The sequence below is a fragment of the Scyliorhinus torazame genome, chromosome 3 (genome assembly GCF_047496885.1).
Source record: "Scyliorhinus torazame isolate Kashiwa2021f chromosome 3, sScyTor2.1, whole genome shotgun sequence".
Taxonomy (NCBI): Eukaryota; Metazoa; Chordata; class Chondrichthyes; order Carcharhiniformes; family Scyliorhinidae; genus Scyliorhinus; species Scyliorhinus torazame.
The window spans coordinates 318,000,071-318,024,712 of NC_092709.1; the positions used below are offsets into that span (position 1 = coordinate 318,000,071).

The 24,642-nt window shown below is 45.3% G+C and overlaps 1 protein-coding gene across 8 annotated transcripts in view; it reads right to left on the reverse strand.

The window, feature by feature from the left end:
• ptpra (protein tyrosine phosphatase receptor type A) overlaps nucleotides 1-24,642 on the reverse strand; it is a 373,815-nt gene that overhangs the window by 91,030 nt on the left and 258,143 nt on the right. For all 8 annotated transcript variants that reach the window (XM_072497621.1, XM_072497618.1, XM_072497619.1 and 5 more), the window contains 3 exons: nucleotides 12,678-12,814; nucleotides 7,858-7,948; nucleotides 1,073-1,149 (listed from right to left, as the gene is read on the reverse strand). In XM_072497621.1, the coding sequence (XP_072353722.1) occupies nucleotides 1,073-1,149; nucleotides 7,858-7,948; nucleotides 12,678-12,814 (305 nt within the window). The remainder of the gene's footprint in view (nucleotides 1-1,072; nucleotides 1,150-7,857; nucleotides 7,949-12,677; nucleotides 12,815-24,642) is intronic.

Genomic DNA, 24,642 nt, shown 5'->3' on the forward strand with positions numbered 1-24,642 from the left:
CCTCGGTACATGTGACAATAAACAAATCCAATCCAACCATGATCATAACTTCATTGCAGCGTTAATGTAAGCCGACTTGTGACAATAATAAAGATTATTCTTGTAATGAATGGCAGAGCAGGCTCGAAGGGCCTCCTCCTGCTTCTATTTTCTATGTATATTTTGATATATGTGCACTTGCTTTTTTTAAAAAACATATATAAAGGATACACAAACCTGAAAGCAAAGGGCCGAATGGCAGCATTTGGAAGTGAAACCTGAAATAGCCAACCACCTGACTTGAAGCATTAGAACTCAGTTTGGCACGCACGTCATCTACTACAATGGTTTACGAGATTTAAATACATCAAAAGCAGCAGGCACAGCACGGGCCAATTTTAATCTCAAGTTCCTTTCTGGGAGCTAAGCAACATGACAATAATGTTGCAATAAACTGCAACATTTGATATTGCAGCCCAATAACAGCCCCATTTCGAGACAACACAAGTATAACAAAGAAATACTATAAAACTACATTGTGCATCAAGTCATATCTCTCCATGGCATAATGTGTTCATGACTACCCCATCTCTCAGGACCACTGAACTGTATTATAGAAGAATCATAGAATCATAGAAGTTTACAGCATGGAAACAGGCCCTTCGGCCCAACCAGTCCATGCTGCCCAGTTTTTACCATTAAGCTAGTCCCAGTTGCCCGCACTTGGCCCATAACCCTCTATACCCATCTTACCCATGTAACTATCTAAATGCTTTTTAAAAGACACAATTGTACCCGCCTCTACTATTACCTCTGGCAGCAAATTCCAGACACTCACTACCCTCTGAGTGAAGAAATTGTCGCTCTGGGCCCTTCTGAATCTCTCCCCTCTCACCTGAAACCTATGGCCTCTAGTTTTAGACTCCCCTACCTTTGGGAAAAGATGTTGACTATCTACCTTATCTATGCCCCTCATTATTTTATAGACCTCTATAAGATTAAATTACATTTTACTTTTTGAAATGTTTATGAATCAAATAAAAAAGAATACATTTTTTGGTTTTTTTTACAGCCACTTAGTGTTTATACTTACATTTATGTAAGAAGCATTGATAAAGTCAGAGTCTGGAACACCTTCCACTGGTGTCAGGTGAACCCGCGAATGATCATCTAGTGGTGTAAATCAGAAAAAAAAATCAGAATGTTTGCAAATGGATCAAAGTAGAGGTACAAATATTCCAGCATGGTTATAAAACACAATATAATTAGGGAATAATCACAGAGGGAATGACAACTTGTAACAGTTGCTCCTTCAAGACAAATCTGTAAGAGAATATTAAAAAGACTCATGATGGGAGCAGGATCACTAGAAATAGAAGCAGGAGTCGGCCCTTCAAGCCTGCCCCGCCATTCAATATGATCATGGCCAATCTATGCCGGCCTCAACTCCTTTTCTGTGCCATTTCCCCACAGCCCTCTACTCCTCGACTATCAAATATTTATCAACCTCCACCCCACTAGGATGCTCTTCTATGATCCAGCCCCCACTACCCTTCAGGGCAGAGAGAGTTCCAGAGATTCACCACCCTCTGTGAGCAGATATTTCTGTGCATTGCAGTTTTAAATGACTGGCCCTTCATCTTGTAGCTATGTCCCCGTGTTCGAGACTCTCCACTGGTGAAAACATCTCACCATCTACTCTGTCACTCCCCCTCAGAACTTGCATGTTTGAATAAAGTCACCCCTCACCCTTCTAAACTCCAAGGAATACAGACCTACACTATTTAGTCTCTCTTGAAAGGGCAACACTCATAGCTAGAATTAGCCTGATGCATGTCCTTTGGATTGCCTCCAATGTTACACTATCCTTTTTTAGGTAAGGGGACCAAAATTGTATGCCGTATTGCAGGTGAGGCCTCATCAACACCTTGTATAATTGCAACAAAACCTCCTTATTTTTAAAATCCATATCCTTTGCAATAAAGGCCAAAATGCGGTTTGCCTTAACTACTTGTTGCACCTGCCTGCCAGCTTTTTGTGATTCATGCACTAGAACACCTCGATCCCTCAGTACTTCACTCGTCTACAGTCTCCATTTTAGCACAACTGCTTCACAGCTCCAAGGTCCCAGGTTCGATTCCGGCTTGGGTCACTGTCTGTGCGGAGTCTGCACATCCTCCCAGTGTGTGCGTGGGTTTCCTCCGGGTGCTCCGGTTTCCTCCCACAGTCCAAAGATGTGCAGGTTAGGTGGATTGGCCATGATAAATTGCCCGTAGTGTCCAAAATTGCCCTTAGTGTTGGGTGGGGTTACTGGGTTATGGGGACAGGATGGAGGTGCTCTTTCCAAGAACCGGTGCAGACTCGATGGGCCGAATGGCCTCCTTCTGCACTGTAAATTCTATGATACTCTATGAAACCTGCCTTTTCATTCCTCCTACTGAAGTGTATGGCCACACATTAAACTCCATTTGCCAGGTTTTCGCCCAGTCACCCAATCAATCTATATCCTGTGGCAGAATCATAATATTCTCATCACAACATATGCTTCTACCTATTTTCATATCATCGGCAAATTTGGAAATCTTACATTCTGTTCCTTCCTCCAGGTCATTAATGTAAACAGTGAACAATTGTGGGCCAAGTGCTGATTCCTGCGGTACCATGCCGCCAGAAATATTCAGGTCAGGCAGGGTCTAGAGGAGCATGAGGGAAAACGTTTCATGGCGATGACCATGCCTTGGCAAAAAAATGATTGCATTTATGTAGTGCTTTTCATGATCCAGATGTCTCAAAGTATTTTACTGCCAATGAAGCACTTTCAAAGTGTAGTCACTGTTGTAGGAAATGTGGCAGCAAATTTGCACAGAATAAATTGATGGTATGGTGGCACAGTGGTTAGCACTGCTGCCTCACAGTGCCAGGGACTTGGGTTCAATTCTAGCCTTGGGTGACTATGTGGAATTTGTACAGTCTCCCAGTCTCTGCGCGGGTTTCCTCCAGGTGCTCCGGTTTCCTCGCACAATCCAAAGATGTGTAGGTTAGGTGAATTTTCCACACTAAATTGCCCGTTAATGTCCAAAGCTGTGCGGGTTAGGTTATGGAGATCGGGCGGAGGAGGGGGCCTGGATAGGATGCTCTTTCAGAGGATTTCTGTAGACTTGATGGCCGAATGGAGTCCTTCTGCACTGTCATGATTCTATGGTTCAGAATCATAGAAACGTTACAGCACAGGAGGTGGCCATTCGGCCCATCTTCTCCATGCCAGCCTGAGGACACCGAGGTGACCTTTGCAATCCCACATTCCTGCACCTGGTCCATAGCCCTGCAGTCTAGAGGACTTAAGGTGCAGGTCCAGGAAGAGTTTAGGGTCTCTTCCTCCACCACCAATTCAGGCAGCGAATATAAGACACCCATTACCGTCTGCGTAAAAAAGTTCTTCCTCATGTACCCTCGACATCTTCTGCCCCTCATCTTGAATCGATGTCCCTTGGTTTTAGAATTCTCCATCAAGGGAAACAATATTATCCTATCCATTCTCTTCGCCTGATAATTTTATGCATCTCAATTAAGTCACCTCTCAGCCTTCTTTGTTCCAAGGAAAATAATCCCAACCTATCTAAATCTCTCCTGGAGCGACACTTTTCTAGCCCTGGCAACATTCTTGTAAACCTTCTCTGCACCCTCTCCAGAGCAATAACGTCCTTCCTGTAATGTGGTGACCAGAACTGCACACAATACTCCAGTTATGGCCTCACCACTGTCTTATACAATTCTAACATTATACCCTTACTTTTATATCCTATACCTCCGCCAACGAAGGAGAGCATTCCATGTGCTTTCTTAACAACTTTGTCTATTTGAACTATTGTCTTTAGGTACCGGTGTACCTGTACGCACGATCTCTCACTTCATCCACCTTTCTTAGGGTATTCATTCCCATGTATTGTGTACTCCCTATAACTGTTTGACCTCCTTAAATGCATGACCTCACACTTTTCGTGTTAAATTCCATCTGCCACTTTATCGCCCACTCCACCAATCCATCTATATCATTCTGGAGATTGTAGCTATCTTCCACACTGTCCACCACTTGGTCAATCTTTGTGCCATCTGCAAATTTCCCAATTGTGCTCCCCACGTTCACTTCCAAATCGTTAATATAGAGCACAAACAGTAAGGGTCTCAACACCGAGCCGTGTGGAACACCACTTGAAATAACCTTTCAATTGCAAGGGCAGCAATCGACCAGTACCCTTCGGTTCCTGTTACTAAGCCAACCTTTTATCTAGTTTGAGTTTGCCACATTGCCCTGTATCCCATGAGCATTCACTTTGTTGACCAATCTGCCATGTGGGACTTTGTCAAACATCTTGCTTAAATCCATGGACACAACATCCACTGCATTACCTTCATTGACTCTTCTGGTCACTTCATCAAAGAATTCAATCAAATTTATGAGGCAAGACCTTCCATGCTGACTATCCCTGACGAGTCTATGCCTTTCTATGTGGCAGTTAATCCAATCTCTCGGGATTGATTCTAGGAATTTCCTGTTCTTTGAAATGCTCAAAATAGGGCAATAGGATATTTTACATCTACCTTGGCAGTACAAGACTGCTTGTCATCTTATTTTATTTCATTTTATTTTAGCCGGTCATCTCGTCAAAACGATGGCAATTCCAATGCTCACTCACTATTGGAGTGTCAGTCTTGATTTTTGCTACTCAAGCCTAGAACTCCAAGACCTTGTGACTGAAAGGCTTCAGTGCTACCAACTGAGCCATGGCTGACACACAGGTCTGATGAAAGGTCATAACATAAGGATGAAAGGTCATTCAGCTGAAAAGGTAATTAATTCTGTGCTTTCTCTCCACAAATGCACCTGATCAATTATTTTTAGCATTTGCTGCTGTTATTATAGAATAATAATGATCAGGATCAAGGAAACTCTGAAGCAAATTCAGTTTTTTTACGAATTAATTTGCAAATTGTTCAGTTTTATTAAATGATTGCAACTGGGAAACCGGTGCAACTTATAATAAGGGGGTTGGAGTATAAAAGTAGGAAGTCTAGCTACAATTGTAAAGGGCATTGGTGAGACGACATTTGGATTACAGTGTACAGTTTTGCTCTTAATACATTGGAAGGACACTTGCATTAGAAGCAGTTCAGAAAAGGTTCACTTAGCTGATTTCTAGGATGAAGGTATGGCCTTGAGGAAAGGCTGAATAGGCTGGGTCTATACACATTGGAGTTTAGAAGATTAAGAGGTGATTTTATTGAAACATAGGATTCAGAGGGTACTTGGCAGGGTAGATGCTGAGAGGATGGGGGTCTATATATGGTGCCCAATAATGCTATTTGTCCCTTGCTGTTTCTCAGCTCTACCTATACAGATTCTGCATTATCGGAGCTAATATCCTCCCTCACTGTAGTGTTAATTTCTTCCTTGACCAGCAATGCAACCCCACCACCTTTTCCTTTTTGTCTGTCATTCCTAACCACTGAATATCCCTGGACATTCAGTTCCCACCGCTGGTCATCCTGCAACCATGTCTCCGTAATCCCGACTATATCATACCTATTCATTTTTTTGTGCGTTTCATTCACTTTATTGCGAATGCTCCGCGCATTAAGGCACAAAGCCTTTAAGCTTGTCTTTTTAACATTACTAGTCCAGCTCCCAACATTTTTCACTGTGGCCGTTTGAATCTGGCTCTTGGTTTATCTGTCTATCACTTTTCTTATTCCCCTTTCTGTCTTCTGTTTTTGTCCTTCATTCCTCCTCCTCTATTGCCCTATTATGTATTTTCTTTTATTCCCTTTTCTTCTCCTGTACTTAATGATCTGTTGAGCTGCTCGCAGAAAAATACTTTTCACTGTACCTCGGTACACGTGACAATAAACAAATCCAATCCAATCTGGCTCCTTTCATAGGTTCCCATCCCCCTGCCATATTTGTTTAAACCCTCCCCAACCACTCTAGCAAATACTCCTCCTAAGACAACGGAGTCCAGTTTGTACTGGTCCCACCTCCCAGAATCTGTCCCAATGACCCAGGAATCTGAAACCCTCCCCCTCACAACATCTCTTCTGCCATGCATTTATCCAATATCGTGCTATTTCTACTCTGACTAGCACGTGGCACTGGTAGCAATCCTGAGATCACACAAGCTTGCCACCCTCCCATTGATTCGGTCTACACCTCCCTCTGCCTCGGTAAGTCAGACAGCATTGTCAGAGACCCCTCCCACCCAGTCTTTGCCCTCTTCCAGACCCTTGTCAGGCAGAAGATACAGAAGTCTGAAGACCCGCACACCCAGACACAAGAACACCTTCTCCCCCATGGCTTCTAGACTTCTCAACGAATCTCCGTTGGACTGAGCTGTTCCCTGTAAGACAGTATTCATGACACCCTATGCTCCTCTTGCTCATATGTTTGCTTTGTTTGGTCCCTGTTTCGCACTGAAATCAATTACTTATTTGTCGATGTAATTTGTCGATTATTCTTTTGTCTTCTTTTGTCTTCTGTGTATGTCGCAGAGAAATACTTTTCACTGTACTTCGGTAAATGTGACAATAAATCACTCAAAAATCAATCAAGATGGGGAGAAGAATTATCAAAAAAGGCTATTAAGGATGACTGATGTGAGAAACCGAAAGCTCTGTCATTTTAAATGGTAAGTATATACTTCTATATATGGAAGTATATATTCAGATGGAACTTTACTCTGCATCCCCTGACACCATTCTCAACCTGGTAGTGCTGAGATTTCATGCTGGAAGTACAATGGTACAGCCGTGAGACCTTTCCACCTTAATTAACACAAAAGTTACCCAAATTTATCAAACAGAATAAAAACCGTTCTGGCTGGGTTACTGCACTAATTTCCATATCCATAAATGAGATTTTCTCTACAAGTCACATCACTTCGACAGTGGAGAAAATAAGTGACCTGGCTCCAGAGCTTCAATAATGCTAAGAACTAAGGAAATGCTCCATTCGGTATTCCTTATTTGCTTCCTCTTGATTCTTGTGCAATGTGACATGATGAAGCATGCCAGTTCATCAGATAGGTGGATTGAATAAACAGGGGCGGCACAGTGGCAAGCACTGCTGCCTCACAACACCAGGGACCCAGGTTTAATCCTGGCCGTGAGTCACTGTGTGGCGTTTGCACATTCTTCCCGTGTCTGCGTGGGTTTCCTCCGGGTGCTCCAGTTTCTCCCACAGTCCAAAGATGTACAGGCTAGGTGGATTGGCCATGCAAAATTGCCCCCTCAGTGTCCAACGGTTAGGTGGGGTAACGGGAAAGGGCGGGGGATTGGGCCTAGGTAGAGTGCGCTTTTGGAGGGTTGGTGCAGACTCGATGGGCCAAATACCCTCCTTCTGCACTGTCGGCATTCTAGAATTCTCCACCTTGTGATGTGCGTTGGTTGTTTGTGAGATATACCACACTTATACCACTGTCAATTTAGGTAGCCCGTTCCCGTGAGTAAATGATTTAGTTGATATAAATATTTAATAATTGAGAAGTTCAATGTCAATTAATGATACTCCCAAGTACTTAAGCAACGAGACTTCAGATCAGACTCCCAGAAGGGCCACACAGGAACCAAAGATGACTCATTTTCTCTCTATCGAAGTTTATAAAATGATAATTAATTTTGCAAGTAGATCACGACATTAATAGTTAAATTAAAACTGTGGGAAGATGCTGCTGCATCATGGATGAAAGAATTTTCCAGTCATCAATGTTATGGTAATAATTATATGTAAACTTCAACTGCACACAGCCAGCTTGGTTTATAACATGAGAAAAGGCAGTAAAATCATTTATCATGCTAATACTATTTGTTTTCAGTCTGAATACGTACAAGGCAGGATGTTAACATATCGATTCTTCTCTTTATTTTCTTCCTTTGAAGCAGCTTCACATGTGGCCTGGATTGGGCATGCAGGGAGAGCCTGTGTTTCCATGGAAATAATTTACTTCAGTATATTGCTTTGATACAAGTGACAAAAATGGTGAACCCATGAGCATTGATGATTTAAGACATATCACGACCATTAGAATCCAAACTTGCAGTTTGACTGTTAGGTTTTATAATAAACTAGTAATGAATGGATTAGACATCAAACCATTTTAACTATTTTTAGACAAACTAAAATCATATTTATATTGAAAAACCATTGCCTGAAGACTGGTTCTACAATATCAACCAGTTTATGTTAATGGGCGGACTCCACAACATCCAAACTTTTATTTATGTGGCTGCCTGTTCAATTGCCGGTTGCAAATTGTTGGAGGGGACGGAGAAAAGGCAGGTGTGAAAAACTCAGCCAACTGGAGACCAATATTACGATTATCTTCACTCCCAACAGTTGCAAGAATGAAAAAGCTATCAATAGATCTGAAAATAATAAATCAATAGATTTAAATAACTGGTGCACTAACAAAATGGTTACATTCAACACAAGACTTTCTAGCTATTACTTAGCCATGGGTCAGAAGATTTCACACAGTTGGTGAGCCATTCACCGACCCCTGGCTGAAACGTTTGGCAAGCCCGTTTATGTATGGTTGTGGGGCTCCGAGCTGATTTAATGACTGCTGCCCATTAACTCGCCCAGCTTCGGGAGTTTCGCACCCTCTGGGAGGAGGTCCTGTCTCAGAGCTGCTTGACAGCAGCACTTTAGCCCCGTGCGGATGTGCAATTCCAGGGGGTGGAACAAGTGGTGGTGGGCGTTGTTCAGTACAAGGTGTCCGAACTGCAAGGACCCTCACCAAACACTAGGAGGTACTTTTGTGGCCAGTAATAGGTGTGTGGGGTGGGGGCCTCTGCATCTCTTGCCAAATTTGTGTGCCCTGGTCCTTGTTCAAACAAGAAAATAAATGGATGAGACCAATCTAAGATTCAACAAGCTTAAAGGTGGAGCAGCATAATGCTGTGGAATGCGCAGAGCTTGCCAATACATTGATGATGCCCTGGTAACCCACTGCAGCCTTATGTGTGGTGATGTGCATCAATGTAAATACATGTAGGCTATCTAGACACTAGAGGGAGCACAAGAGACATCACACACACATACACAACCAATAGATCAGTGAGATAGGACATGACCAATGGACATTCACAATACACACGGAGGTGACACGACCACAGAGGAGGCATTACACCAACCCATATATAAAGGACACCACACAGATGATCTGCCTCTTTCCAGTGGAGACAGTCAGTGAGTAGACACACAGGGTTGATTCAATATTACACCCACCACGTGGATTGCAGCAACTGGTTAGTAGTCTGGGTAGCTATAGTAGAATTAGCAGTAGTGTCGAACCAGAATAGAAGTGTAACTAGTTTAATAAACGTGTTGAAGTTATCTCCACGTTTGAACCTTCCTTTGTCAACTGACCCACAAGGAGCCGCTTATGTTACACCGAGAACATAACAATCTGTATTCTGCATTTTAGACATGACTTGTCACTGGACCAATATAGTTCAATATGGGGTGATGATGCGTAGCTCTCCCTCACTACAACCTAATTCCACATCCTTTCTGCTACCTGTCACCCATCATCTATCTGTCACATGTCCTGCAGTGACAGGGGAGCAAAATGGCAGGTGTGGATTCACAGGGAGCTGTGAACTTGTGCATGATGGCTCAGGCTATGAGGTTGTTTTTCATTGGAAAAAAGCAGAAGCGGAACTCTGTAGCTCAGCAGCCCTTTGCTTCTCGCCTCCCTAATTGAGAAAGGGGCTAGCAAAGGTTCCCTACAATTGTCTGCTTCACCTCCGCGGCCAGCAAACCAAAGCTTGCAGGGATCCTATCAATGCTGTCATAAGGCAATACCAACCTCCCATTATAAAGGTGACACCAGTCACCATTACCACATGGAACATGACAACATTAGCCAATAGACCAGAAAAGAAGAACTGCACTTGTTAGTCGATAGCTGCCTAGGTGCATCATCCAGATCACTGGCTCTTCAAGGCTTTCTAACCAAGGATGGTTACATTTTTTTGTGGGGCGGTCATGGAAAGGAAGAGCAGACCAAAGCTGGTGTAGGGTTTGCTCTCGTGTACCACCATCTCTTCAGTAAGTAGATTTACATTCCCAAAGGAATGATTGTCTGATGGTGCTTAAACACCCCCCTGCACGGCAACAAGCAAGCAGCTCTGTTAGCACACCCCTGAGAGGTCAATCTTGATGAAGTAGAGGATAAATTCTATAATGACCTCCATTCCTCGATTGCTACTGTGCTAAAATGAGACAAGCTAATGACTACAATATAAGAGTTGGTGTAACTCACCAGGCATGGGAAGGGATCAGCAATGGTCTCCTCTTCCTGAAGATGTATGCTGAGCATCAGCTCTTAATCACCAACACAGTTTTCTGCCTCCCTAATTGAACACGCACACCTGTCCTGTGCATTAATGTCAAATTAAATATGTCATCATAGGCAGAGGAACAGGCAGGATGCGCATGTAACAAAAGCCCTACATTGCTGACACCCCCAGTGCATGAAGGTCGAGAAATGCCTCAATGTCTCAAACAGGCAGTCATGAAGGAGTCTATTTCAGAGAAACTAGAGTCACTTGTGCACAGTGAAAATGGACACTCATTTGAAGATGACTGAGCGACCTTCAGGGATATACTGTACCTCACTGACTTAAAGGACCAGGTCCTATCTCTCTTAAGCATGAAGGTTAGTTTGATGAAAACAAGACTGTAATCCCAAAATATCTGGAGAAGAAATATCACCTCCACAGTGCTTATGTCAGTGACAAGTCACAACTAACCAAGCATGATGCCAACTGAAACATCGGCAAGACTATCCAATGCGAACTCAGAGAGATGCAAGATATTTGGCTGAATCAGAAAGCAGCATAGTCATATGCAGGCAACAAAGACTGGAAGGGATTCAACAACGCTCTGAAATCTGTCTATTGGTTCATCACCAATACCCAGTGCTGGCGGGTCTACACTATTCACAAAAAAAGCCCAAATTCTATAAAGACAGGCGGAACACTTCAATCACATTCTCAAATCAACCTTCATCCATCAATGAAGATGCAATCGACAGGCTGCCACAGGTTGCCATCAACTGTTTTCTTCATGACCTTCAAAACAATAAATGCAATCAAACACTGGAGGCAATGCTATTCCAGCAGCGGTCTACAAGACCCGAGGTCACTGCCTGGTCCAGGAGCTTACTGAACTCTTTCAGTTTGTGGGAGTAGGAACCAACATGCAAAAAACAACAATATTTCCACTGCCCAATATTTCCACTGTCCAGCTGCAAAAGTCGAAAGGAACTTGACAATCTTACTACAATTATAGAGGAATCTCAGTCCTCTCAATTGTCAACAAAATGTTTTGCCAGAATCCTTCTGGAATGCTAAGGATCTGCTGCCAGAGGTTTCAAGAAAGGTCAAGAAACTATTGATATGGTGTTTGCAGTTAAACAGGAGAAAGGCCAAGAAGAGAACATGGGAATTTCTACCACATTAGTCGACTTGACCAAGGTGTTTGACACACTCAGTGTCGGTACCTCTCAGTACAGTCTGGGGTATCCTGTCCTATTTACAGTCAGTATCGTTGGAAGGTAATGGAAAAAAGACAAGCAGAGTGGGACAGGAAAGGACAGAATTTTATACAAATATTGGATCAGCAATAAGATCCATGCAGGGAATAGTGGTTAAATAAATAAAATTAAAACCTCTTTATTGGAATGCAGGTTCTACAAATAAAGATAAATGGTTTGAATCTAATTGCCGTAGCAGAGAACAGATATTCCCCTTCACGTCATCAAAAAAGCACTTGCTTTGGCTCCTTTACCTGTCGGCCTTAATGGAATACAAGAGCTGGAGTAAGAGTAGACAATATGGTCTGTCAAGTCTGCCTTACTATGTAATACAATCATGGTTAACTATGGACTTCAACTCCATCCATCTCCTCCTCCTCCTTCCACCCCTCGCCCCCTGAAACTCCCCATATCCTTTGATCTCCCCCCTCTCCGAAACTCTCCCCTCCCCGAAACTGCCCATATCCTTTGATTCTCTGACGGGCCAAAAATCTGTCTATCTCAGCCTTAAATAGAGCCAATGGTGGAGCATTCACAACCCACAGGGATAGGGAATTCCTCAGGCTTAAATAGAGCCAATAGTGGAGCATTCACAACCCACAGGGGTAGGGAATTCCAAATATTCACAACCCTTTGAGTGAAGATGTTTCTCCTCACTTCAGTCCTAAATGATTGGCCCCTTATGCTCAACCTGTGTCCCTTTGTTCTCTCCCTATCGACCCTGTCAAGTCACTTCAAAATCTCATATGTTCAACGAGATCACCTCTAATTTTTCTAAATTCCAGAAAAAAATAGGCCTATTTAGCTATGTACCCAGCCGAAACCGGAGACATTTTCTCCTTGAAGATCATCCAGCATTGTTACAGGTTTTTCCATCAGTATTTGGTTCCAATTTAACCTGGGCAGGCCCTCTCATCCCACTGGAGTTACCTCTTTCCCAATTTAGAACTTTTATTTTAAACATACTCTGATTTAAAATCAGAGCTCTAAATGTTCCAGGTCAGTAGGCACGGACACATGATAAAGTTAGCACAAGTCATTAGATCAAAGGAAAGTATTAAAACAAAATCTTTGGGTACAGTAACCATAACAAATGAAACTTGCATTAAATTCTTCTCTGAAAAGCTTGTTGTCATCTGCCATTCGCCGATTAGCTTCCTCTTCCAGTTTCTCAATAGATAGTGGTGGATACTTTCGGTTAGTGCTTGGAGATCTTGCGAGCAGTGGCATGCTCTGGAGTTCTATATGAAAAAAAATTTGATTTATCTAAAGATGCAAAGAGGATCATAATTAAAGTACAGTGCTCTGGTGATAAATCCAGGTTTAATGTTTTGAAAAATGACAAACTCAGAATTGCAACCAAAGCTATTAGGCCTCAGAGTACAAGCTTCAACTTAATTAAAATACACACACATACAAACAAAAATTTAAATAAGAATATTCAATAAGTGTGCAGCGATTTCTTTTGACGCTCAACTTTTCCAAATTACACAAAATATCACAGTAGTTATAAATTAATCTGCCACTTCTTATATTGGTGTAGGAAAATAACAATCTAGGCTGGTCTGTGGACTGTTCCAGTAATTACTTTGCACTAAAGTAGCATATGTATTTTTTTTTCTTCTCAGCCCTCTTTGGCCCCAAATTGCATTCATGATCATACTTTGGTATGGGTCTATTTCTCTTCACAATTTACAATCAACTACGAGTTTATCAGTGACCAACAGTTCAATAACTAGAAGTTGAAATATGCCCCAACATCCTGGGGGTTACCATTGATCAAAAGCTAAACTGGGCTTGCCACAGAAATAAAGTGGTGACGAAATCAGGTCACAGGCTAGGAATTCTGTGATGAGTAACTCACCTCAGTCCACAAAGCCTGTCCGCTGGCAGAAGTCAAGGGTTTGACGGAATACTATCCACTTGCCTGGAGGAGTGCATATTTAACAACTCAAAAGAGGCTTGGCACCATCCAGGAGCAGGTAGCCACTTGATTAGCATCCAATCGACAAAACATTCACTCCTTCCACCACCGACACTCAATGCCAGCAATGTGCACCATTTAGAAGATGCATTGCACCAACACAATAAGGCTCGTTTGACAGCACCTTCAAACCCACGATCTCTACAACTTGAGGATTGAGCAGCAGATGCATGGGAACACCACCTGCAAATTCCCTTCCAAGCCACACACCACCATGACTTGAAACTATATCGGCATTCCTTCAATATTCTGGAACTCCCTGTGCATTAGCACTGTGGGTGTACATCCTTTGGACTGCAGTGGTTATAAAAGGCAGCTCACAACACTTCCTCAAGAGCAAATAAAGATGGGCAATAACCACCGGTCAAGCCAGCGAAGCCTACATCCATGTGAACAATGGTTTTAAATAAGGACTGATCTAAAACAAAATCATATGCAAAATTGATGCAACAGGAAAATTCAACTGGCTTAGAGTGGTCCTTCACATTTCTAATCTATTTGTTACTAAATGATAACGTCTTCAGGGATAGAATCATAGAACATACAGCACAGAAGGAGTCTATTTGCATTATTCCTTCTGTGTCAGCTGATTAAAAGGTATCCAGCTCTTGGTCCATAGGCTTGTAGCTTAGAGCATTTCAAGTGCATTTGCAAGTACTATTTAAATGCAATGAGGGTTTTGCCTCATCCACCCACTCAGGCAGTGAATTTCAGATGCCCATCATCCTTGGGTGAAAGAAATCCTCAACTTCCCTCTAATGCTTCTCCCAATTCATAAAATCGACTCCTTCTGTTTACTGACCTCTTTGCAAAGCGATATAGATCCTTCTTATTCACTGCAATTAGGTGTGTTCATTTTATACACCTCAATTAAATTTTCTCTGTTTCAAAGAAAACAACCCCACTATCTAATCTTTCTTCAGGGCTAAATTTCTCCAGTCCTCTCAACATCCCCAAAGATCCTTGGTGCCCTCTCTAGGGTGATCACATCCATTAGTCCTTACCTCAAAGCACTGGAGACAGGAAACAACACAAGAACATAAGACGAGTCGGCCATTCGGCCATGGAACCTGCTCTGCCAGTCAGTAAAATCATGATCAGAGTGTGGTCATACCCCAGTTTCTTCCCTGCCAACCCCATAACCGTGGATTTTTTGGTCAATCATAAAATCTGTCCGACTTAGCCTTGAATATATTCTGGACCAAACCTCCACAGCTCACTGGGAAAGAGAATTCCAAACACTAATGACCCTCAGCAAAAATATTCCTCCTCCTCTGTCTTAATGTGAGACCCCAAATTTTTGAAAAAGTGCTCCCCTAGTTCTAGTTTCCAGTATCAGAGGAAACACCTTGCAGCATCCAGCCTGTCAAAATTCCTCAGAATCTTATATGTTTCATCAAGATCACCTCTGATTTTTCTGAACACCAAAGAATATAGTACAACATGCTCATCCTTTTCTCTTAAGGCAATGCCTTCATCTTAACATTCAGCCTAGAGAACCTCCGAACCACTTCCAATGCAAATATGTTCCTCAACAAGTAAAGCGACCCCAAAACTGCACACAGGACTCCGGGGTGTGGTCTCAAAAATGCCCTGTATAGTTGTAGAAAGACTTCCTTGTTTTTATACTCTGTCCCCTTGCAATGAAGGCTAACATTCCATTTGCCTTCCGAATTACTTTCTGTTCTTGCATACTAATCTTTGAATAATCCCTCTATACTACAGCATTCTGTAGTCTCCCCCGATTTAAATAATATTCTGTTTTTCTATTCTTCCTGCCGAAGTGGACAAGCTCACATTTTCCCATATTACACTTTCAAGAGCTGGTGAGGGAGCGGGCCTCCAGATCTGCCCGCACCATTGAAGGAGCTCATTTATATCTTTCGGTATCATTGAGAGCCTATCTCTGGAATCATTATCAGCAAGCTGGCCAGGCTTCAACAGCTGTCCAATGCCAGACCAGCTGCATGGTGGCAAGGAAATATCATGCTAGGAAGAGTTCTGATAGTTAAGTAAAAGTGCTTTTTGAAGTTAATGGGGTTTGGCCCATTAAAGTTGCAGCAGTTCATTACAGGTCAGGGGATGAACCAGCATTTACAAATTTACTATTTCAGAGGATTGTCACCTTCCTGGCATTACCTGGCATCAGAGCAGTGGGCTTGGACTCCATTCAGCACCAGGAACAATGCAGATGGGAATGGGTCCTGTACCCTCGGAAAACAAGGTCACTGGAGATGTAGAGCAGCAGCCTGCAGAGGGAAGGCAAAATGCTGGGCATTGGGACTCCAGAGAAAAAGGCCAAGGAGCACAAAGAAGAAGGAGACCAGAACATAGGATCTATGACCCAAAGACAAAGAGACCTGTAGATGATGGGGAACCAGTGGCAAAGGAGACTGTGACCCTTTTGATAGAGGGTGACATACATCTGTGCCCTCATTAGCTACAGACCTCTCACAGGCAGCTTCACACTGGCAGCATCCAGGTGATAATTGTCTTCTTCATCAATGTTGGCCAACAGATCAGAATCACATTTAATAGGACATCATGTGCATCAACTGCTCTTGTCTCTGGAGCGGTCAGGTAGTACCCTCAGGCAGAGGGAGGTGATGCTGAAGAAAGGTGCCCATGCTGCATGGTGAGGTGGCTTCCCCCTGCTACCCTCACATTAGTTTCCAGTTTGGCACATCATGGAAGAAGACCCCCCCCTTTTCCACATGCGTGGTTTGGCACATCATGGAAGAAGACCCCCCCCCCCCCCCCCCCCCGCTTTTCACATGCGTGGTAGGCATCCACATTCACTATGTCAATCAGGCCCTGGTGTTGCAGAGGCTGGCCTTGGCACAAACACTTCCCCTTGGAACAAGCAGAAGCCTCATTTATGGCTTCTGTAGGTGACTGCAACCTGCCTCTATTCCTGCCAAATAACTTTTAGCAGGCAGGAAACCAGTCTCCATCCCAAGTGAATGATGACCCTGGAAAAATCTGAAGATTCCTACTCGGTATGGTTTTCTGACACAAATATAGACCTGGCTCCTGTTTCTAGTCTCAAATTGGAAATTCCAATCCTTCAAAAGTATTTTATTGTCTGTGAGGCACATTGCAAAATCCAGAGACAATCAAAGGCATATTTAAAATATAGGAAATGTTTTGGTTTAGTTGTTTGTATTTTTAAAAACATTTTTATTGATTTTCAATTGTATTTATAACAAAACAGAAAAGATAAGAACACACAGGAAACATATACATAAACATGAGGCGTATTAACAGCAAACTGAGTGATTGGCTGTAACAGCTGTATCACTAATTATATCAGTGTTGCTCCATGGTATAAAGACATACCAGGGCTGTGTCTTTGGCCAGAGGCGTAACCTGTTAAGTTGCCTTGACAGCATCACTGGATAATTTTTCCCCCTCAGTACTCGCTTTTCACTTCCCTCTGGGTGTTGCCTCCCCTTCTCCCTTCCCTCCCCGCTCCCCCACCACACCTTTCCCCCTCCCCCACCTCCTTCTTATCCCCCGTCTGGTTCAGTCTCCCCGCCAGCCCCCCTCCCATCTCCAGCAGGCGATCAGGGGAGCAAAGGCTAGGGCGCCTGCCCCTCTCCCCGTAAAGAACCCGGATTGTTCCGACACCCTGAAGACCGCCACCATCGGGCATGGCTCCACCCTCACTCCCACAACCCTGGACATGGCTTCAAAAAAGGTGGCTCAGTACCCGACAAGTCTGGGACAGGACCAGGACAGGAGCGTGGTTGACCGGGCCTCCCTGGCACCGTTCACATTTGTCCTTCACTTCCGGGAAGAACCCGCTCATGGATGTTCGAGGTAAGTACGCCCTGTGCAGCACCTCCAGTTGCGTTAGGCTCAACACCTCACACGAGGAGGTGGAGTTGCCGTCTGCAGTGCCTCAATATAGAGTCCTCCCCTCATTTCCATGCCCAGTTCTTTCTCCCACTTTTCTTGTGTCTTATCTGCTTCCCCTTTGTATGCCCTTCTTCTCTTTTGACTACCCTTGGGCGATAGCCAGTGGCTAGATTGTCAGGGCAAATAGCAGTGGGGTAATGGGCATCTCTGCCTCGAGCCTCAGAGCTGGTGTTTTGTTTGTACGCTCGCTGTGGTAGCAGTGTACAGTTGTTTCATCCAGGAGGTGAACTCTGGCCCAGGCCCAAACCCAAACCGTTCCAGTACCTCCATTCGACTGTCGAAGGGCTTCTTTGCATCCAGGGAGATGATCACTTATGGTATCTCCTCCCCAGGTGGATCATGATCAGGTTCAGCGGGTGTCTGTTGTTTGCGTTCGCTGTCTGCCCTTGACAAACCCTGTCTGAAATTCTGTGACTACCTCTGGCACACAACCTCTACAGTCACTTCACCAGGATTTTAGCTTCAGTGTTAAGGAGCAAGGTGGATCTGTCCAACCCACACTCCATTGTTTCTTTTAAAAAGCGATATTGCGGCCTGTGCCAGCAAGATCCCCCTCGACAGCAAATCATTGATCATCTCCCGCAGGTGCAGGGCTGTCGCAAACATTTTATAGAAGTCCACTGGAAATCCACCTGGACCCAGTACCTTCCCCGACTGCATGGATCTGATGCTCCCCATGATCTCCTCCAGTCCCAGCGGTGCTTCCAGTCCCTGGTTCTTTTCTTCCCCCACAACTGATATGTCCAGCCTGTTGAGAAACTGTTTAATCTCAGAGCCCCCCTCTGGGGGCGCAGAGGTGTACAGTCCCCGGTAGAAGGTCGCAATGGCCTTGTTTATTTTATTTGTCACTGTGACTACCCTGCCATTCCCGTCCCTCAGCTGCGCTATCTCCCTTGTGGCTTTATCAGCTGGTGTGCCAGCAGGCGGCTGGCCTTGTCTCCATGTTCATTCAAGGTACCCGGTGTCTGGCAGAACTGGTTCACTGCTTTCCCAGTGGAGAGCAGGTCAAATTTTATTTGTAGTTTTTTCCTCTCCACCAATCGCACCACGGTCGACACCGTGGAGTACCGCCAATCCATTTCCAATATGGAGTCGATGCCTAACCATCCTTTCCTTCCTGTTCTTGAGAGCTCTGTATGCTATTATTTTCCCTCTTATCACTGCCCCCATTCTGGTTGCAGGTTACATACAAATCGATGGCTTGTGATATTTTCTCACAGAACACCTGGTTGGTGAGGAGGGTTATGTCCAGCCTCCATGAGGTGGCACTGGGCCAAGCCCATTTTCAACCTCACATCCACATAGTGTGGCACATGGTCAGAGGAGTATTCTGCCCCTACCATCCCTGGAAGCACCGAATTATCAACTGCAAAAAAGTCAATACAGGAGTAGACTTTGTGAACGTGGAAGGCCTCGAATGGTTGAATCTCCACAGATGCACACTCCTCCCCATCTGCTCCATAAAGGTGTTAAGTTCCTTTAAATTACTGGCTTTTTCCTTAATTTGGGCTGGATTTGTCCTTTATTGGGTCCTGCACGCAGTTTAAGTCTTCCCCCCATGATGAGCTGGTGGGAGTCGAGGTTGGGGATCTCCGCCATCGTTTTTTTTTTACGAAGGCAGCATCGTCCCAGTTAGATGCGTATATATTTACAAGCACCACAGGAGTCTCCGTGTGACCATCATTCTACCCCCACCGCCCCTTTCTGCCCTTGCAGCCCCTCTGCCCTTTCCCATACCACTCTTGCCACCACCTCATTCCTGCCAAGCAATTCCTCCCTTTCGGAGATGCGCCGCACCACCTCCCCTTTTTTTTTTAACTCCCACTCTAGCCTGCTTGCCAGTGTGGTGGCTCACCTGGCACTCCTCCTTCCTGGCACTCCTCCTCTTCTCTCTCTTCACCGCCCCCCCCCCCCCCAACCCCCCCACCCTCTCCCTCCCTCCCTTCTCGTTTCTCCCCCTGGTCGGTGGCCGCTTTCTCCAGGTCGTGCACGGTTGCTTCCTGCGACTCCAGTCTCTGCTCCATTTTCTCTATCGCCTTCTTTATGGGAGCCAGTGCGGTTTCCTAGCTGGCCTCATGGCCGACATGAGGTCCTCTTTTATTGAGTCCCTGTGTTTCTTGGGCTGTATCAAGCAAAGCTCCATCAACTGCTCCATCGACGGGTGGGTCGGCTTTTTTGTTGGTGACCCTACTCTATCTGCCATGCTCCGCTCTGCCCGCGTGACCCCTCGCTCTGAGGTTGGGTCTTCCTTTCTCGGCTTTTACAATTTTTCCAGCTCTGCGGCTGGTTCGACAGCATTTCGGTCGGTTGATTGTTAGTTGGGGGTGAGGTCTCGCTGCGTTTTTGCCTCCGTTTGACAGGTTAAAAGGGCCTCGTGCAAAGTTCCCAAGACAAAACCACCTTTCATGCGACCGCTCAGCTCATGGCCACCGGAAGTTTCCTTGTTTGAATTTATTAATGGGATGTGGTCATCGCTGGCTAGGCCAGCGTTTATTATCCATCCCCAATTGCCCTTAAAAGGGTGTGTGACAACGCCAAGTAATCTGTTAGTGCAATATGTTCTATACCTTTTAATTCAATCTTGCCAAATACAACTTTGTATTATCAGATATAGACTATAAGCCCATTTATCAGTAACTACCCTACATTCCTTCCAAGAAGTCATTTATTTTTATTGCCATTTTAAACTAAATTTTAAACGTTGGTTTCCAGTTTGGATATAATGTTAATTACAATATTCTTAAAAGAACAAAAGGGGCACATCGGTAATTTATATCTAACGCAGGCAGCACGGTGGCGCAGTGGGTTAGCCCTGCTGCCTCACGGTGCCGAGGTCCCAGGTTCGATCCCGGCTCTGGGTCACTTCCGTGTGGAGATTGCACATTCTCCCAGTGTATGCGTGGGTTTCGCCCCCACAACCCAAAGGTGTGCATGGTAGGTGGATTGGCCTCGATAAATTGCCCCTTAATTGGAAAAAAGGAATTGGGTACTCTAAATTTTTTTTTTTTTTTTTTTTAAATAATTTTTTAAATATCTAATGCAAGACTAATAAATTTCTTAATTTTATTATATTCTGAAGCTTCACTATCAGCACCCCTTTAAATTGCAGGTACATAAATCAAATATATAATTAACCTGTTTTGACAGTGGAATGCGATTTCTTATACCCAATGTTCCCCTCATTTTCCTGCACTCCCAAGATATGTAGGCTGCAGTCTCAACGACTGGCTGATTGAATCAAACATGTCCCTCCAGATGTTCATAACAGACAGGGTGCAGACGCAATCAACCAACTCCCACTTGCAAAATCCAAATCAAAATATCTGTTTTATATGAGTTTGCGATTGGGCAGCACTCGAAGAGTGAAATTCAACTCAAAACATTCTGTTGTTTCTCTCGCCACAGCTACTGCCAGACTTGCTGATTTAAAAATATATATATATTTTATTAAAGTTTTTCGATCAGACAAAAACAAAAATTTCCGATTTTACAACTTTGTAATAATATATACATTGATCGTTTTTAAAATAAATAATATTACTAACGGTAACTGCCAACAACAAAATAAAAAACAGAAATAGTAACTAAAATAGTAACTTCGTAAAATCTAATATAAATAACTAATATATAAACATACACATAAAACCCCTGAGGACCCAAATGAGTCCTCCCTCCCCCCCCCCCCCCCCCCCCCGGTTGTACTTCATCCGCTCCAATTTTATGAACCCTGCCATGTCATTGGTCCAGGCCTCCACGCCCGTGGGTTTAGCTTCTTTCCACATAAGTAGAATCCTTCGCCGGGCTACTAGGGACGCAAAGGCCAAAACATCGGCCTCTCTCGCCTCCTGCACTCCCGGCTCATCTGCAACCCCAAATATAGCCAACCCCCAGCCTGGTTCGACCCGGACCCCCACCACCTTTGAAATCACTTTTGCCACACCCACCCAGAACCCATGCAATACCGGACATGACCAAAACATGTGGGTGTGGTTCGCCAGGCTTCCCACGCATCTCCCGCACCTATCCTCCACTCCAAAAAATCTACTCAGCCTTGCTCCAGTCATATGCGCCCTGTGTAGAACCTTGAATCGTATCAGGCTGAGCCTGGCACACGAGGACGAAGAGTTTACCCTTCTTAGGGCATCTGCCCACAGCCCCTCCTCAATCTCTTCCCCCAGCTCCTCCTCCCATTTTCCCTTCAGCTCCTCTACCATCGTCTCCCCCTCGTCTCTCATTTCCCTATATATATCTGACACCCTACCATCACCCACCCATGCCCCCGAAATCACTCTGTCCTGGATCTCTTGCGCCGGGAGCTGCGGAAATTCCCTCACCTGTTGCCTCACAAATGCCCTCACTTGCATATAGCGAAATGCATTCCCAGGTCGCAACCCATATTTTTCTGTCAGTGCTCCCAGACTCGCGAACGTCCCATCTAAGAACAAGTCCTTCAATTTCGCAATTCCTGCTCGCTGCCAAGATTTAAATCCCCCATCTATCCTTCCCGGGACGAATCTATGGTTGTTCCTTATCGGGGACCACACTGAGGCACCCGTCACTCCCTTATGTCGTCTCCATTGCCCCCAAATTTTCAGAGTTGCCACCACCACTGGGTTTGTGGTGTATTTTTTCGGGGAGAACGGCAACGGTGCCGTCGCCAGTGCTTTTAGACTAGTTCCCCTACAGGACGCCATCTCCAGTCTTTTCCACGCCGCTCCTTCCCCTTCCCTCATCCACTTACATATCATTGATACGTTGGCGGCCCAATAATAATCACTTAGACTCAGCAGTGCCAGTCCCCCTCTGTCCCTACTGTGCTGCAGGAACCCCCTCTTTACTCTTGGGGTCTTTCCAGCCCACACAAAGCTCATAATACACTTGTCCACCTTCTTAAAAAAGGCCTTTGTAATCAGTACAGGGAGGCACTGGAACACAAAAAGAAACCTCGGAAGGACCACCATTTTAACCGCCTGCACCCTGCCCGCCAATGACAGGGGCGCCATGTCCCACCTCCTAAAGTCCTCTTCCATCTGCTCTACCAGTCGTGCCAAGTTAAGCTTATGCAAGGTTCCCCAGTTCCTGGCCACCTGGATCTCTAAATACCGGAAATCCCTGGTTACCCTCCTCAACGGTAAATCGTCTATTCCCCTGCCCTGTTCCCCGGGGTGTGTCACAAACAGTTCACTCTTCCCCATATTCAATTTATATCCTGAAAATTCTCCAAACACCCTGAGTGTCTGCATTATCTCAGGCATCCCCTCCACTGGGTCCGCGACATACAACAACAAATCATCCGCGTATAATGACACCCGATGCTCTTCTCCTCCTCCAAGTATCCCCCTCCACTTCCTAGAGCCCCTCAGCGCTATGGCCAGTGGCTCAATTGCCAACGCAAACAGTAGCGGGGACAGGGGACATCCCTGTCTTGTACCCCTATATAGTCGGAAGTGGTCAGATCGTTGCCTATTTGTAATCACACTTGCCACCGGGGCCCTGTACAGGAGCTGAACTCATCTAATGAACCCCTCTCCAAATCCAAATCTCCTCAGTACTTCCCACAGGTAGTCCCACTCCACTCTATCAAATGCTTTCTCTGCATCCATCGCCACCACTATCTCCGCCTCCCCCTCCGGTGGGGGCATCATCATCACCCCCAGCAGCCTCCGTATATTAGCATTCAATTGCCTCCCTTTAACAAACCCCGTTTGATCATCATGCACCACCCCAGGGACACAGTCCTCTATCCTCGTCGCCATCACCTTGGCCAAAAGCTTGGCATCTACATTCAAGAGGGAAATAGGCCTGTATGACCCGCACTGCAGCGGGTCTTTGTCTCTTTTCAGGATCAGCGATATTGTCGCCTCCGACATCGTCGGGGGTAGTGTCCCCCTTTCCCTAGCCTCATTAAAGGTTCTCGTCAGAAGTGGGGCCAGCAGGTCCACGTATTTCCTATAGAACTCCACCGGGAACCCATCCGGTCCCGGGGCCTTCCCTGCCTGCATGTTCCCAATTCCTTTTACCACCTCCTCCAACTCAATCTGCGCTCCCAGTCCTGTCATCTCCTGTTCCTCAACCTTCGGGAACTCCAGCTGGTCTAGGAAACGCATCATTCCCTCTTTCCCTTCCGGGGGTTGAGCCTTATATAGCCTCTCGTAAAATACCTTAAACACCCCGTTCACCCTCTCCGCTCCCCGTTCCATCTTTCCCTCCTCGTCTCTAACCCCTCCGATCTCTCTCGCCGCCCCCCTCTTCCTAAGTTGTTGGGCCAGCAGCCGGCTCGCCTTCTCTCCATATTCATACTGCACTCCCTGTGCCTTCCTCCATTGTGCCTCCGCCTTACCCGTGGTCAACAAGTCAAAGTCCGTGTGCAATCTCCGTCTTTCCCTGTATAGCCCTTCATCTGGAGCCTCCGCATATTGCCTATCCACCCTCAAAATCTCCCTCAACAATCTCTCCCTTTCTTTACCCTCTTGTTTCCCCTTATGGGCCCTTATGGAGATCAGCTCCCCTCTAACCACCACCTTCAGCGCCTCCCAGACCACGCCCACCTGGACCTCTCCGTCATCATTAATCTCTAGGTACCTTTCAATACATCCCCTCACCCTTACACATACCCCCTCGTCCGCCAACAGTCCCATATCTAATCTCCAGAGTGGGCGCTGTTCCTTTTCCGCTCCTACTTCCAGATCTACCCAATGTGGGGCATGATCTGAAATGGCTATAGCCGAATACTCCGTTCCTGCCACCTTCGGGATCAGCGCCCTTCCCAAGACAAAGAAGTCTAGTCGGGAGTACACTTTGTGGACATGGGAGAAGAAGGAAAACTCTTTACTCCTTGGCCTAGTAAATCTCCAGGGATCCACTCCTCCCATCTGCTCCATAAAGCCCTTAAGCACCTTGGCCGCTGCCGGCCTCCTCCCGGTCCTAGATCTGGACCGGTCCAGCCCTGGGTCCAGCACCGTGTTTAAGTCCCCCCCCCCCCATTACCAACTTTCCCATCTCCAGGTCCGGGATGCGCCCCAACATACGCTTCATAAAGTTCGCGTCATCCCAGTTCGGGGCATATACATTCACCAGCACCACCGTCTCACCTTGCAATCTGCCACTCACCATCACGTATCTACCCCCACTGTCCGCCACTATGGTCCTCGCCTCAAACAATAC